Genomic DNA, 12,385 nt, shown 5'->3' with positions numbered 1-12,385 from the left:
TAATCTCATTTTTGCATATACTAAATAATATCTGTGAAATGAGTTTTGATTTAGAATGGACCACTATCACGTACCTGTCGGAACAGGAAAAAAAAAAAACACATCATCTATATGCCCTTGAATAGCGAATGGAGGACGCTTTTCCCGCTGTTCATTTTCATGCCAGCTAGGTGGGCTACTCCAGTAGTAAAGCGAAGCAATGTGCTTAATACATGAAAAGTGGAGAAATAAATATAGTAGGCCTAGCATATAGAAAGCTGATGGGATCCTCCTTTTTTTAAGAGGCCATCAAAACTCTGTTTTCTCACGCAATTGCATAGAATAGCCTATAGAAATGTTGCGCAACATGGGCTCATAGGAACACATTTCATCCCATGCATCAACCAGCTACGAGGAGCTGGCTCTCGCTGCCCAACAGGTGATCCTACCCCCGCTCAAACTATAATTGCCAGGGCTCTCAAATACTTTATTCAATTTTCGATTGCATTTATGTCAGCGTGATTCGAAGGAAAAACAGAGCACTGACTACCAGGCCATTAGCGACTGGCTGTTAGGAAGTTTAGTAGGCTGTTAATGACCAGCGGCATCAGAGTGCAGTTTTGGAGAAGACTAGTTACCATGACTCAGCGGTGATGTGGAATTTGACTGCGGTCATGACTCGCGACTGCCGGTGTGGCGATAATACGTCGCCAAAACAGCCCAACCCTGGTTGTTGTTGCCCTTTAAGTCAGCCAATCTGTCTGAAGCTTGCCAATGTAAACAGATGGAGGAGATTGCGGGAGTCCAGGACAGGCGTTGATTGGCAGCGGTCTAAGGAGCCAGGCTGTACTCCTGCTCCACCTCTGCCAGCCCTGTACAGGGCGAGTGTCAACTAAGGGACGATCCCCTACCGTACCAGGTGCCATGGAGGTGTAGGATAGGGATGGCGGAGAAAGGTACAGTCTGACACTATCAGTACGTCTCACTACTTCAAACAGCCTCTACCTGCCGGCCTCCCTGGCTCTTAGACACTGAAAACACACAATACAGACAAAAGTAATGTTATCAGAAGTAATCAACAGTTATCAACCTAATGATTGATGCAAACAGGTGTGTATGTTTACTGTTGCTGAGTCACTAACCTTGTTCACCGGACACCTCCTCACTATGCGCAATTAGCTTGGGGACGAGGTTACTCGAGTCACTCACACGCACGCACACATGCAAACCTGCTGTAGTAATCAAACGAAAACAAGAGGCTCCAAAGACATCACATTCTGTTGGTATAATTTGGCATTTTATTAAAGCAGTGTAAAAATAACATCCTATTGATATCCAGCACATATTTACATTTGAGCATCTTCACATAATTTAATAAAAACTTGAAATGTACTAGTAGGTTTTCTGAGTAGACCTGTTTAAAGTATTTGTAAGTCTGGGTTTTGTGGCACTCCCGTTCTGTAGGCTCCTCACTGGGATGCAGAGGTATCCACCTTTAACAACAAAACAAAGCATTAACAAATGTCTGTACCCTAAAAACACATACACTGAGTATACAAATCATTAAGGACACCTGCTCTTTTCATGACATTGAATGACCAGGAGAAAGTTATGATCCCTTATTTATGTCAGTTGTTAAATCCACTTTAATCAGTGTTGATGACGGGAATATTTTAAGCCTTTAGACAATTGAGACATGGATTGTGTGTGTGCCTTTCAGAGGGTGAATGGGCAAGACAAAAGACTTAAGTGCCTTTGAACGGGGTATGGTAGCATGTACCAGGCGTACCGGTTTGTGTCAAGAACTGCAAGAAAGACAAAAGACATTCAGCCAACCTGACACAACTGTGGGAACCATTGTAGTCAACATGTGCCAGCAACACCTTGTAGAGTCTATGCCCTGACGAATTGAGATTGTTCTGAGGGCAAGGGAGGGGGGGGGGGGGGGGGTGCAATTTCAATTTTAGGAAGCTGTCCTTAATGTTTTCTACATTCAGTGTATATGTATACCCAGGTACACACTCCCGGCCTGTGTTAGGGCATAGTCCTCACCGGGCAGTGTGGGAGCAGGTGATGTTCCAGCAGGTGTGTTGCTCTGAGGCGGATAGTCTCCTGGTTGCTATACTGGATGGCTTCCAGCACGGGGAGCCCACTCTGCTTCACAAACTCCTCTGCAAGCTGAGAAGAAGCACCGCTTCATCAAAGTCATCGTCTAGCTGCCTGTGCTAGTTTGTTTCTGCCAGATATGACATTTACAGCCCCTTTCTCCATACATTAGACAGCAGATAAACAACGCAAGACTGCACATTAAACAGTGTTTACGGCTAACAACAAACTATGACATCTGCATGGCAGGCAGCCATCTTTAGTTTGGCGGGGTGTTGGGAGCCTTCCCTACCTGTGGGTCACTGGCCATCAGCTGGCCCAGCACCTCCAGACTGAAGGTCACCACCTCGGTGTCGGCCATCTTGAGTGTGGCACAGAGAGCAGGCAGCAGGCCAGCTTGAGCCAGGTGGAGACAGTACTCTCTCCCCTGATGGGCAATGTTACCCAGAACCCTTAGCACCTGGTGGGGTGAGGGAGAAAGATTTTTAATTCAATCTAAATGTCACATCCTTTCCCAGACCCAAGTGAAACTGCTGATGTCTATAGTGTGTGGCTCAGTGGATTGGAACAGTGGATGGAGAAGCATAATGCTGCCCACATCAAGGTTGAACGGGCCAAATAATACTGAAACAAATGTGTATTAACAGTAAGTCGTAAGTCAAGGGAAGTGATGGCTTGACAACAATGTTACTACCATGAACAGAAGCGTCAGTGCACTGACCATGATGTTAATGCCGTGGGAGAAGGGCAGGAGCTGGATCAGAGCAGGAACCAGATTCAGATAGAAAAGGGCAGAACAGAACACACTGGAGTCTGCAGCAGCTGATGGGGGGGGGGGGGGAAAGAGATTAATGACCGGTTATCAGCTAAACAAGTATTCAGACCCTACATAAGTATTCAGACCCTTGACTATGAGACTTGAAATTGAGTTCAGGTGCATAATTGTGCCATTCATCATCCTTGAGATGTTTCTACAACTTGATTGGAGTCCACCTGTGGCAAATACAACTGATTGGGAATGATTTGGAAAGCACACGCCTGTCTATATAAAAGGTCCCACAGTTGATAGTGCACTTCTGAGCTAAAACCAAGCCATGAGGTCGAAGGAATTGTCCGTAGAGCTCAGAGACAGGATTGTGTCGAAGCACAGATCTGGGGAAGGGTACCCAAAATGTTTTGCAGCACTGATGGTTCCAAGAACACAGTGGCCTCCGTCATTCTTAAATGGAAGAAGTTTGGAACCACCAAGACTCTTCCTAGAGCTGGCCGCCCGGCCAAACTGAGCAATCAGGGGAGAAGGACCTTTGTCAGGGAGGTGAACAAGAACCTGATGGTCACTCTGACAGAGCTCCTCTGTGGTGATGGGAAAACCTTCCAGAAGGATAACCATCTCTGCAGCACTCCATCCTTCAGGCCATTATAGTAAAATGTGGCCAGACGGAAGCCACTCCTCAGTAAAAGGCACGACAGCCCGCTTGGAGTTTGCCAAAAGGCACCTAAAAGACTCTCAGACCACTAGAAACAAGATTCTCTGGTCTGATGAAACCAAGATTGAACTCTTTGGCCTCAATGCCAAGTGTTACCTCTGGAAGAAACATGGCACCATCTATACGGTGAAACATGGTGGTGGCAGCATCATGCAGTGTGGATGTTTTTCAGCGGCAGGGACTGGGAGACTAGTCAGGATCGAGGGAAAGATGAACGGAGCAAAGTACAGAGAGTTCCTTGATGAAAACCTGCTCAGGACCTCAGACTGGGGCGAAGGTTCACCTTCCAACAGGACAACAACCCTACACACACAGCCAAGACAACACAGGAGTGGATTCTGGACAAGTTTCTGAATGTCTTTGAGTGGCCCAGCCAGAGCCCGATCGAACATCTCTGGAGAGACCTGAAAATAGCTGTGCAGCGACGCTCCCCATCTGGCTTGCATCCCCAGTGATTTTACCCACCACACACCGCTACTGCCCTGACTACGTGGCCAGTTACAGTAATGCTGCAACTTTCCCTGGCCAGGTCAAATGATAAATTTGTCCCGTCAAAGGACTTACTTAAATCATGTTTGAATGAGTTGACATTTATGATATGTATATAACACAGGCATTCAATATGGCCGAGCTCCGGAGTGTGAAAGGAGAGATGTAACACCGCTGCTGAAAATATGATCACTTTATATGACAAGCAGTTATCTATACAGATTTAGAACACAAAACAGATGTACGAGTCAATTCCCTCTCTCACCTGTGAGGTTGTTGAGGACCCAGACGCTCTCTCTGGCCAGGGCTGGGTGGGTCTGGAGGAAGGCCTGAGGAAAAGCACACAGCGCAGCCAGGAGACGGCTATCGTTTAGCTGGGGCTGCAGGGCCCCCAGGGGCCCAGATAACAGCAGGTTCCCAACACAGCGCAGCAGGGGCCAGATCAACTGGAGAGGAGAGAGTGAGAAAGGAAGGCGGGATGTAGATTATGACAGGAGCCTAGGTTATCTACATTGCTATTCATCTCATCAAATTGCTACCTTGCGTTCTGGTACAGTTGGTGTCTATCAGACACAGAGTTATACAACACATGTACTTTGTTTGGAGGAGTAACTTCGAAAAAGAGTTTGGATTCAGCAACTACTCACCAGCTCAATTCCCTCCTCTATACTTCCTTTAGCAACAGCAACACCAAGTGTCACCAAGAGAGAAGTGCAATGTAGAAGAGTACCTTGGGCCACCAGTGCCCCATTGTCCACGTTGCTTTAGACAAGAGAGCAAAAAACAGACAAAAGAATCACACAGTGCCACCACATTGTATCCAGTATAACAGCACCATATTCAATGGCAACCACAAACAGACACAGTAGCTGGTCCTCCTGGGTGACACCCAGGTTAAGGTGATATAGTGTGCATCCCAAATTCCCTACAAAGTGCACTACTTTTGACCAGGACCATAGGGCTCTGGTCAAAAGTAGTGCACTATACAAGGAATAGGGTGGCATTTGGGATTAACCCTGATTCTAAGGTGAAGTGTCTGACCTGCAGGCCAGGTAGTGCAGGCACCAGGCACACTCAATGACTGGTCCCAGGCCAAACTGAGAGTCAGGGGTCAACACTGAGAGGAGGCGAGGGATCAAACCAGACGCCAAGACTGCCCTACAGACAAACAGACAGGAGAGCATAGCCCTGACTACAAACGGGATCTCTCAACGGCATCTCTGAATGGTGTCTGATGGAAGTTTCCATAGTACAGTATAAATATTCTCTCTCAGTTTAGCTACAACCATGATGTTAATTTACGGGATGATTCTCTCTGTGACGTAGTTCGCTGAGATGAGCTGGGAGAGGGTGAACCCTACTGCTTCAACCACTGCCAGGTTAGTCCTGTGGATCTACACACACAAACAGTTTAGAGTGTGTTATAAAGGAGACAATGGCAGGTTGGTCGATTGACAGACAGTACAGAGGTTTGTAGCTGACCTGGATGCAGTTGTTCAAAGCAGGTATGATGCCCTGAGCTAGAAGCATATCTCTCACATTCTCGCTGTCTGGACACATGTTACCCAGGGTGTAGAGACACAGCTCCTGTAAAGAAACACAACACATACAAAAGTGAGAAAAAAAAACAGTGTAATACTTCACTAAGCTGTTTGATAAAGGCAGGTACTATGTATGAGCTGTGGGACTGACAGTGAACTTGGGGCTCTGTCCAGAGAGGAAGGTGATCAGGTAGGGTGTGGCCTGTCGGAGCCTCAACGAGTCCACCTCGCTGTGGGGGGAGTGGGACAGCTCGTGGAGACAGCGGGCAGCCTCCAGCCGACACTGAGGGTTGGGGCCACAGAGGTTAGTCACCAGGATCGCAATACTGTTCGGCTGCCTGAGCACATATGGAAAGGACAGAGACGAGAAATTAAAGGCCCATACTGATATATACACGTATATACAGTCCCTTATAAAAGAAATATTAGATTACTTAATTGTCATTTTTTTGTTAACAATCTACACAAAATACTCTGTAATGTCAAATTGGAAGAAAAAGTATATATTTTTTTAAGATAAAAGAAAGAAAATGTATAATTAAAATATAGTTGTTGCAAAAGTATTCAGCCCCTTTGTTTAGGCAAGCCTAAATTGGTTCAGGGGTGGAATGTGGCTTAACAAATCACATAATAAGTTACATGGACTCAATCTGTGTGAAATATTGGAGCTTGACATGATTTTTGAATGACTAACCCTTCCTCTTTCCCCCCATACATTCAACATCTATAAGGTCCCTCAGTCAAGTATTGAATTTCAAGCACAGATTCAACTACAAAGACCAGAGAGTATTTGGAAAGACACATAAAAAGGGCAGTGATCGGTAGATGGGTAACAAACAAATCAGACGTTGAATATCTCTTTAAGTGTGGCCAAGTTAATAATTATGTGAATGATGGATTAAACCACCTAGACACATCAAAGATGCAGACTTCCTTCTGAACCGGGCTGCAGGACAGGAATGAAACTGCTCGGGGATGTTACCACGAGGCCATTACTGATTTAAAAAAATGCAATGGCTGTGATGGGAGAAAACTGAGGATAGATCAACAACAATAATTACCTAAATGACAGAGTGAAAAGGAGAACAAATATACAGAATAAAAATATTCCAAAACATGCATCTTGTATGCAAGGCACTAAAGTAATGCTGCAACAAACAAAAAAAACACAGAAAAGCCTTATGTTTGGGGCAACTCCAACACAACACATCACTGAGTAACTTCCTCCTTATTTTCAAGCATGGTGGTGGCTGCATCATGGTATGGGTATGCTTGTCATGGACAAAAATGTTTCAGGATAAAAAGAAACCGGGATGGAGCTAAGCACAGGTAAAATCCTAGAGGAAAACCTGCTACAGTCCACTTTACAACAGCGACTGGGAGAGGAATTCACCTTTCAGCGGGACAATAATTTACAACTGGAGTTGTTTACCAAGAAGACAGTGAATGACCCTGAGTGGCCAAGTTACAGTTTTGCTTGAAAATGTATGGCAAGACCAGAAAATTGCTGTCTAGCCATGATCCCCCAAAATCTTGACAGAGCTTGAATAATTTTGAAAAGAATAAATGGACAAATATTGCACAATCCAGGTGTGCAAAGCACTTATAGACTTACCCGTGAACACTCTTCGGTATAACCGATGCCAAAGGTGTTTCCAATTTGTATTGATCCAGGGAGCTGAATACTTATGGAACAACTATATTTTAGTTACAGGGCTGCCAACTTTTGAAGAAAGCTTGGAGATTTGCTATGTGAATTTCATTGCCCCGTAGCACAACCACTAGAGGGGGAACATTTGTACTGTTTTAAAGCAAATTTCCTGCAATTCGACGTACAGTATTTTGACACGGCTTAGGCCTATGACCAAGGTGGATTTTTTTTATTCATAAAAAACACAGGTCAGGTCTATTCAGGATGCTTTGAACATTAAATGAACACTCACAAATTGGACGACTTTGAAATGTAATGTTTAAAAATAAAAATAAAAGTGGTTTGACACTTTATTCAGACTAATTCAATTAGATAGGGAGACAAGCAAATGCTAGAGGCAGTGGGAGGGTTGGAAGCAGGGATTGATCCCTGTTCTCAGTGTTACCACTCCACCAAGGCTCTGCACAGAACATAGTAATGGTTGATGGCAGTGGTTAACCAAATCATAGATTGCAGTCTCCTTGTCCATACTGTAGACTACTTTCAAGGTAAGGACAGAAACATTTAGTATTTTATCATTTGGGTGAACTCTCTCTTTAAAATAGGGTGGGAAGAAAACACTGCTTGCTCTCCAGGAGGGTTGGCCACCCCTGATTTATGTTTCCCAACTGCTGGGTGTTTGAAAATGTTCTTCTTATAACACTTCATTTCTCAACATCACCAAACCTTCAAGAAAATAAAATGAATATCAATATTCAGGTGGTTTATACCTACTAGTTGAAGATCCTTGTCATCATCTTACTCTACAGAGACAACATATGACACGTTTATGAGTTGCCTAGCATGTGCACAATGCTAAATGTCTAATTATTTAAAGATTCCTGGAGCATTTAATATCCATTGCTTATTTGTATGACTTATTTTAAACTGTCCATGAATGGCTGCAAAAATACATAGCCTCATAATTGTTTTTTCAAAAGACAAAGATAGGCATATGAGATTTAAAATGTGATTACACTGGCCAAATTGGTAAGAAGTGGATTAATAAACAAAGTGTGGGGAATAACAGTAGTGTTCTTTCTGACAAGCACATTAATTACCCTAATAATCTCCTGAAGACAAGATGACAAATCTGCCCCTACACCCTAACAAAATGATGTTTCTATTTATTGTCCCGCCTCTAGAATCAAACGTACACTTTTGCGTTCACAATCTGATTGACAAAATTATTTTCATAGTTACAAATCAGGTCACCAAATGTCCCTGCTAAAACGTACGGTAGGTCTGTCTGCTGCCTTTTCGTTGTGACAGCCTAAATGCCAATCACCAAACGAGGGGGACTAATGCAGGTGTGAATTAAATCGACTTTAGTACATACTGTCAAAAGGCGGCATTCTGCAATAGGGACGGGAGCAAAAGCAACCTAATTTTGTTGACAACACCGCACATAAAACAGCGCTACTCTTTTTACAGTTCTTTAAACACAGCGGAGAACATTCTCTCTCTCTCCATTCAGCTCCACTCGAATCTTGAGGGGCGTTTCTTTAAAACATGCATCCAATCCCCTTGATCCCTTACATAATGTGACAGGTTCACAGTGCTGTGGCAAGACAGGACAATGATACATTTAATTGCAGATGCTCAAATTTCAAAACGATTTGGAACACAGTTGAAAAGTTAACTCGCTGACTATACAATGGACAAAATATAAAAATAACTGCAGTACTTTTTAATGCGTGAGATATAAGAGGTGTACTGTGAGAAGAGGGTCAAATGCGTGTCTCAAGGCCAATGCATGAGAGTTGGCAGCCATATTGTTATTGTATTTTAATTCATCCTTAAAATCTCTTAAGGATTTTTTTTTTCATTTTCAACATATTCTATCAAGACTGCCCAAATGTGCCTAATTGGTTTATTAATAACTTTTCATGTTCAAAATTGTGCACACTCCTCAAACAATAGCATGGTACTCTTTCACTGTAATAGCTACTGTAAATTGGACAGTACAGTTAAATTAACAAGAATTTAAGCTTTCTGCCAATATCAGATATGTCTATGTCCTGGGAAATTTTCTTGTTACTTACAACCTTATGCTAATCGCATTAGCCTACATTAGTTCAGCTGTCCCGAGGGGGACCCAGCAATCCTGTAGAGGTTTTAAAAATATATAGTAATATATAGTATTTTGTGTAGGTTGTTGACCAAAAAAACGTGTTAAATACATTTTAATCCCACGTTGTAACACAATACAATGTGAAGAAATGTACACACAAAAAGAGAGAGACAGAGAACAAGACCTTCATACTTGATAAGGATGAGGTGGGCTGAGGGGCTGCGGAGGGCTTTCCTCAGCGCTCTTAGGTCAGCTTCTTTCTTCACCAAGTCCCTGCCATGGCGAACTATGTTGAACAACTCTACCACCTAGATAGAGAAAGAAAACCAGAAAATAACTTCTGTTATACTCAATTAACAGTTGATGTGCTTCTCTGCTCGGTTGCTGACTAGAATCGTCATCTCTGACAGTGGTTGTTATACAAGGGCCCAATACCTGATCGCTGGCCAGTGTGTCCATGGTGCCATCCTCCTCCTCGTCATCATTCAGCAGGAGTCTCTTGCTGACCAGCTGGCTGTCCTTCCGGGCCCGTCTCAACTCTACAGTGAGAGAACCAGCAAATCAACATAGAGCAATGACAACAGTAACGGAACAGTGCTTATGTGGCATATTGTACTGTAGTGTGATATATTTAATAACTACAATGGAGCGGGTAGTTTGTCATGGGAATACGTTAACACGCAGCCCGCGCTCATAACATCCGTACTGGGAGGCCAGGAGATTCCACCACCATGCACGATTTGTACGGCTCCGGGTACTTTGAACAAATATGAAATCAGTTTAAGGAGAACAAGTGTTTCTAACGTGTTGTATTCATTTCACAATAAGACACAGCAGTGTTATAGAGGGAATATATTGACAGAGTAGCTTGTCAAGTCTAATCACAGCTGGCAAGGTAACGTTAACGTTAGTTGGAAAACGTTAGCCAACATTCAGCTAGCTCACCTTTTTCATGTTCTCGTCTCTTGAACTTGAACTCCTCCAAGTCGCTGCCCTGACGTCCAGCCTTGTGGCGGACTGCGTTCAACCTCCACATTTCATCTATCGACCAAGTTATCCATTCAATTACCTAAATAGCTACGTTAATAGGCCATATGAGCTAGCATTTGATATTTTCAGACAAGACTGTTGACATCATCTTCTTTGCCGGAAAATTGGATACATTAATGTTATTACACAATGTGAGTATTTCCACCTATCGGACAGGCGTGGCATGGTCCAGCTTCAGGAAAGCTCCTTCTTCTGTGAGTTTTATGGCGGACTACACCAAAAAAATGTGTATTGCCCCACCAACTGGACGATTTGAACCCCCCCCCCCCATTTTTTATTTTATTTTTTAAATAACTCCATACGTAATAATGAAACTAACCTATCTACCATAATACAACATAGTTTGTTTTGGCAATGTACTAACTCCCACTTCTTCCTTCTTTGAGTTCTCCATATCACCCTTCTCTCATGCACTGTGTACACTAGCATAAGACGCCTGGCGGGGAAACACCGCGATGCAGAGAGGGCAATGACCATTTTATTTATTTTACCTTTATTTAACTAGGCAAGTCAATTAAGAACAAATTCTTATTTTCAATGACGGCCTAGGAACAGTGGGCTAAATGCCTGTTCAAGGACAAAAAGACAGATTTGTACCTTGTCAGCTCGGGGGTTTGAGCTTGCAAACTTCCGGTTGCTAGTCCAACGCTCTAACCACTAGGCTACCCTGGGCGGTGCTAACACCGAGTGAGAGGCGGTGAAAAATAAGCTTTTCCCAACTTTATGCAAATCACCAGAGGCGACCAATCATATCAAGTGGTTCCTATGACGAATTTGATGCTATGCAACCCAAGGCTGGAGACTTTCTTCAGAAGGAACAGGCTGATGGTTTCATCCATGGTATTCTCATTTTCCTTATGTGGTTTACCTAACAAGCATCAGGTGACTATTTTACAGGAATACTCAGGAATTTCAATTCATTAGTTTGTTCTTGTATGACCAGAAGTCCTATTTTGTTTACAAAATTAAGAAGAAGATTGAAAGCTGAATTTATGTTTTATGTATACAGTAACCAAGATACTGTTTTAAATGGCATACAGGTCTGTTCTGACTTTACACGGTTATTGTTCTATTTAGTTATTAATACTTATTTCCAAAAAAGGTCTTAGGAACGTTTATATGTAAAACATTTTTTATTCAATTATTTTATGACCAGTTTTCATATGTACTTAAAATAGTAGGTACCCTTTTATTTAAATATCAAAATATTTACCCCTGATACGAACCTTGGTAGAGCATCCTGGAAGCTAAATAGCTCATTATTAAATAATTATATAGTTACATTTGAGGTTAAAGATCTGCTCTCACACTTTTGGGAAAAGGCTTGTGAAGAAAAATCGTATTGCAAGAACTGGGAGCTCTTTAAATTTGAGGTGTCCAAATATCTTAGAAAATATGGTAGTAATCTTGCTAAGACCAGAAGAGCTGAGGAGGAAAAGGTGATCATTAAGATAACTTCCCTTTCTCAGAGGTCCCCAGCTGACCTCTTGGGGGAGGAGAAGATGGAACTAATTGAGTTACAAAATAAACTGGATAACATATATAAATTAAAAGCAGAAGGAGCCTTTATTAGATCTAGGAAAAAAATGGATTGAGGAGGGAGAACAGAATTCATCCTATTTCTTTTGACTTGAGAAATGTCACTCTAAAAATAACACTATCCATAAGTTAAACATTGATGGTGTTATTACAGATGACCAAAAATTAATCGCTAAATACTGCAGCAATTTTTACAGAAAATTGTATAGCTCTACGTACTGTCAGGAATCCACAGATATGTTTTTTAACTCACTGAATAATGTTCACTCTATCAGTGAATCAGAATCTAAACAGTGTGATGAACCCATCAAAGTTGAAGAGATTATAGAGTCTATCAAACATCTAAAGAACAATAAATCACCAGGTGTTGATGGAGTTACATCAGAATTTTACAAATTATTTTCTGAACAAGTAGCTCCCTTCCTATTTG

At 42.5% G+C, this 12,385-nt stretch overlaps 1 protein-coding gene across 1 annotated transcript; it reads right to left on the bottom strand.

The window, feature by feature from the left end:
* Positions 1 to 1,254: 1,254 nt before the first annotated feature.
* Positions 1,255 to 10,680, bottom strand: tmco6 (transmembrane and coiled-coil domains 6). Its single transcript, XM_021560922.2, has 13 exons — positions 10,312 to 10,680; positions 9,802 to 9,905; positions 9,559 to 9,674; positions 5,754 to 5,940; positions 5,544 to 5,648; positions 5,364 to 5,455; positions 5,103 to 5,219; positions 4,709 to 4,823; positions 4,327 to 4,507; positions 2,807 to 2,907; positions 2,378 to 2,545; positions 2,032 to 2,157; positions 1,255 to 1,472 (listed from the first exon to the last, which is right to left on the bottom strand). The coding sequence occupies exons 1-13, from the start codon at positions 10,400 to 10,402 to the stop codon at positions 1,449 to 1,451; spliced, it is 1,527 nt and encodes a 508-aa protein (XP_021416597.1). The 5' UTR covers positions 10,403 to 10,680; the 3' UTR covers positions 1,255 to 1,448.
* Between the last annotated feature and the right edge of the window lie 1,705 nt (positions 10,681 to 12,385).

Source organism: Oncorhynchus mykiss, chromosome 14 (genome assembly GCF_013265735.2).
Source record: "Oncorhynchus mykiss isolate Arlee chromosome 14, USDA_OmykA_1.1, whole genome shotgun sequence".
NCBI classification, from domain to species: Eukaryota; Metazoa; Chordata; class Actinopteri; order Salmoniformes; family Salmonidae; genus Oncorhynchus; species Oncorhynchus mykiss.
This window is presented reverse-complemented; position numbering and strand designations above follow the sequence as displayed.

Excerpts from the sequence above, each read along its gene's own strand:
- tmco6 (XM_021560922.2), bottom strand. The coding sequence starts at position 10,402 with ATGTGGAGGTTGAACGCAGTCCGCCACAAGGCTGGACGTCAGGGCAGC. Across the intron at positions 4,508-4,708 it reads TAGAGGAGGGAATTGAGCTG|TTGATCTGGCCCCTGCTGCG; the intron begins GTGAGTAGTTGC and ends TCTCCTCTCCAG. Across the intron at positions 2,546-2,806 it reads CCCACGGCATTAACATCATG|GTGCTAAGGGTTCTGGGTAA; the intron begins GTCAGTGCACTG and ends TCACCCCACCAG.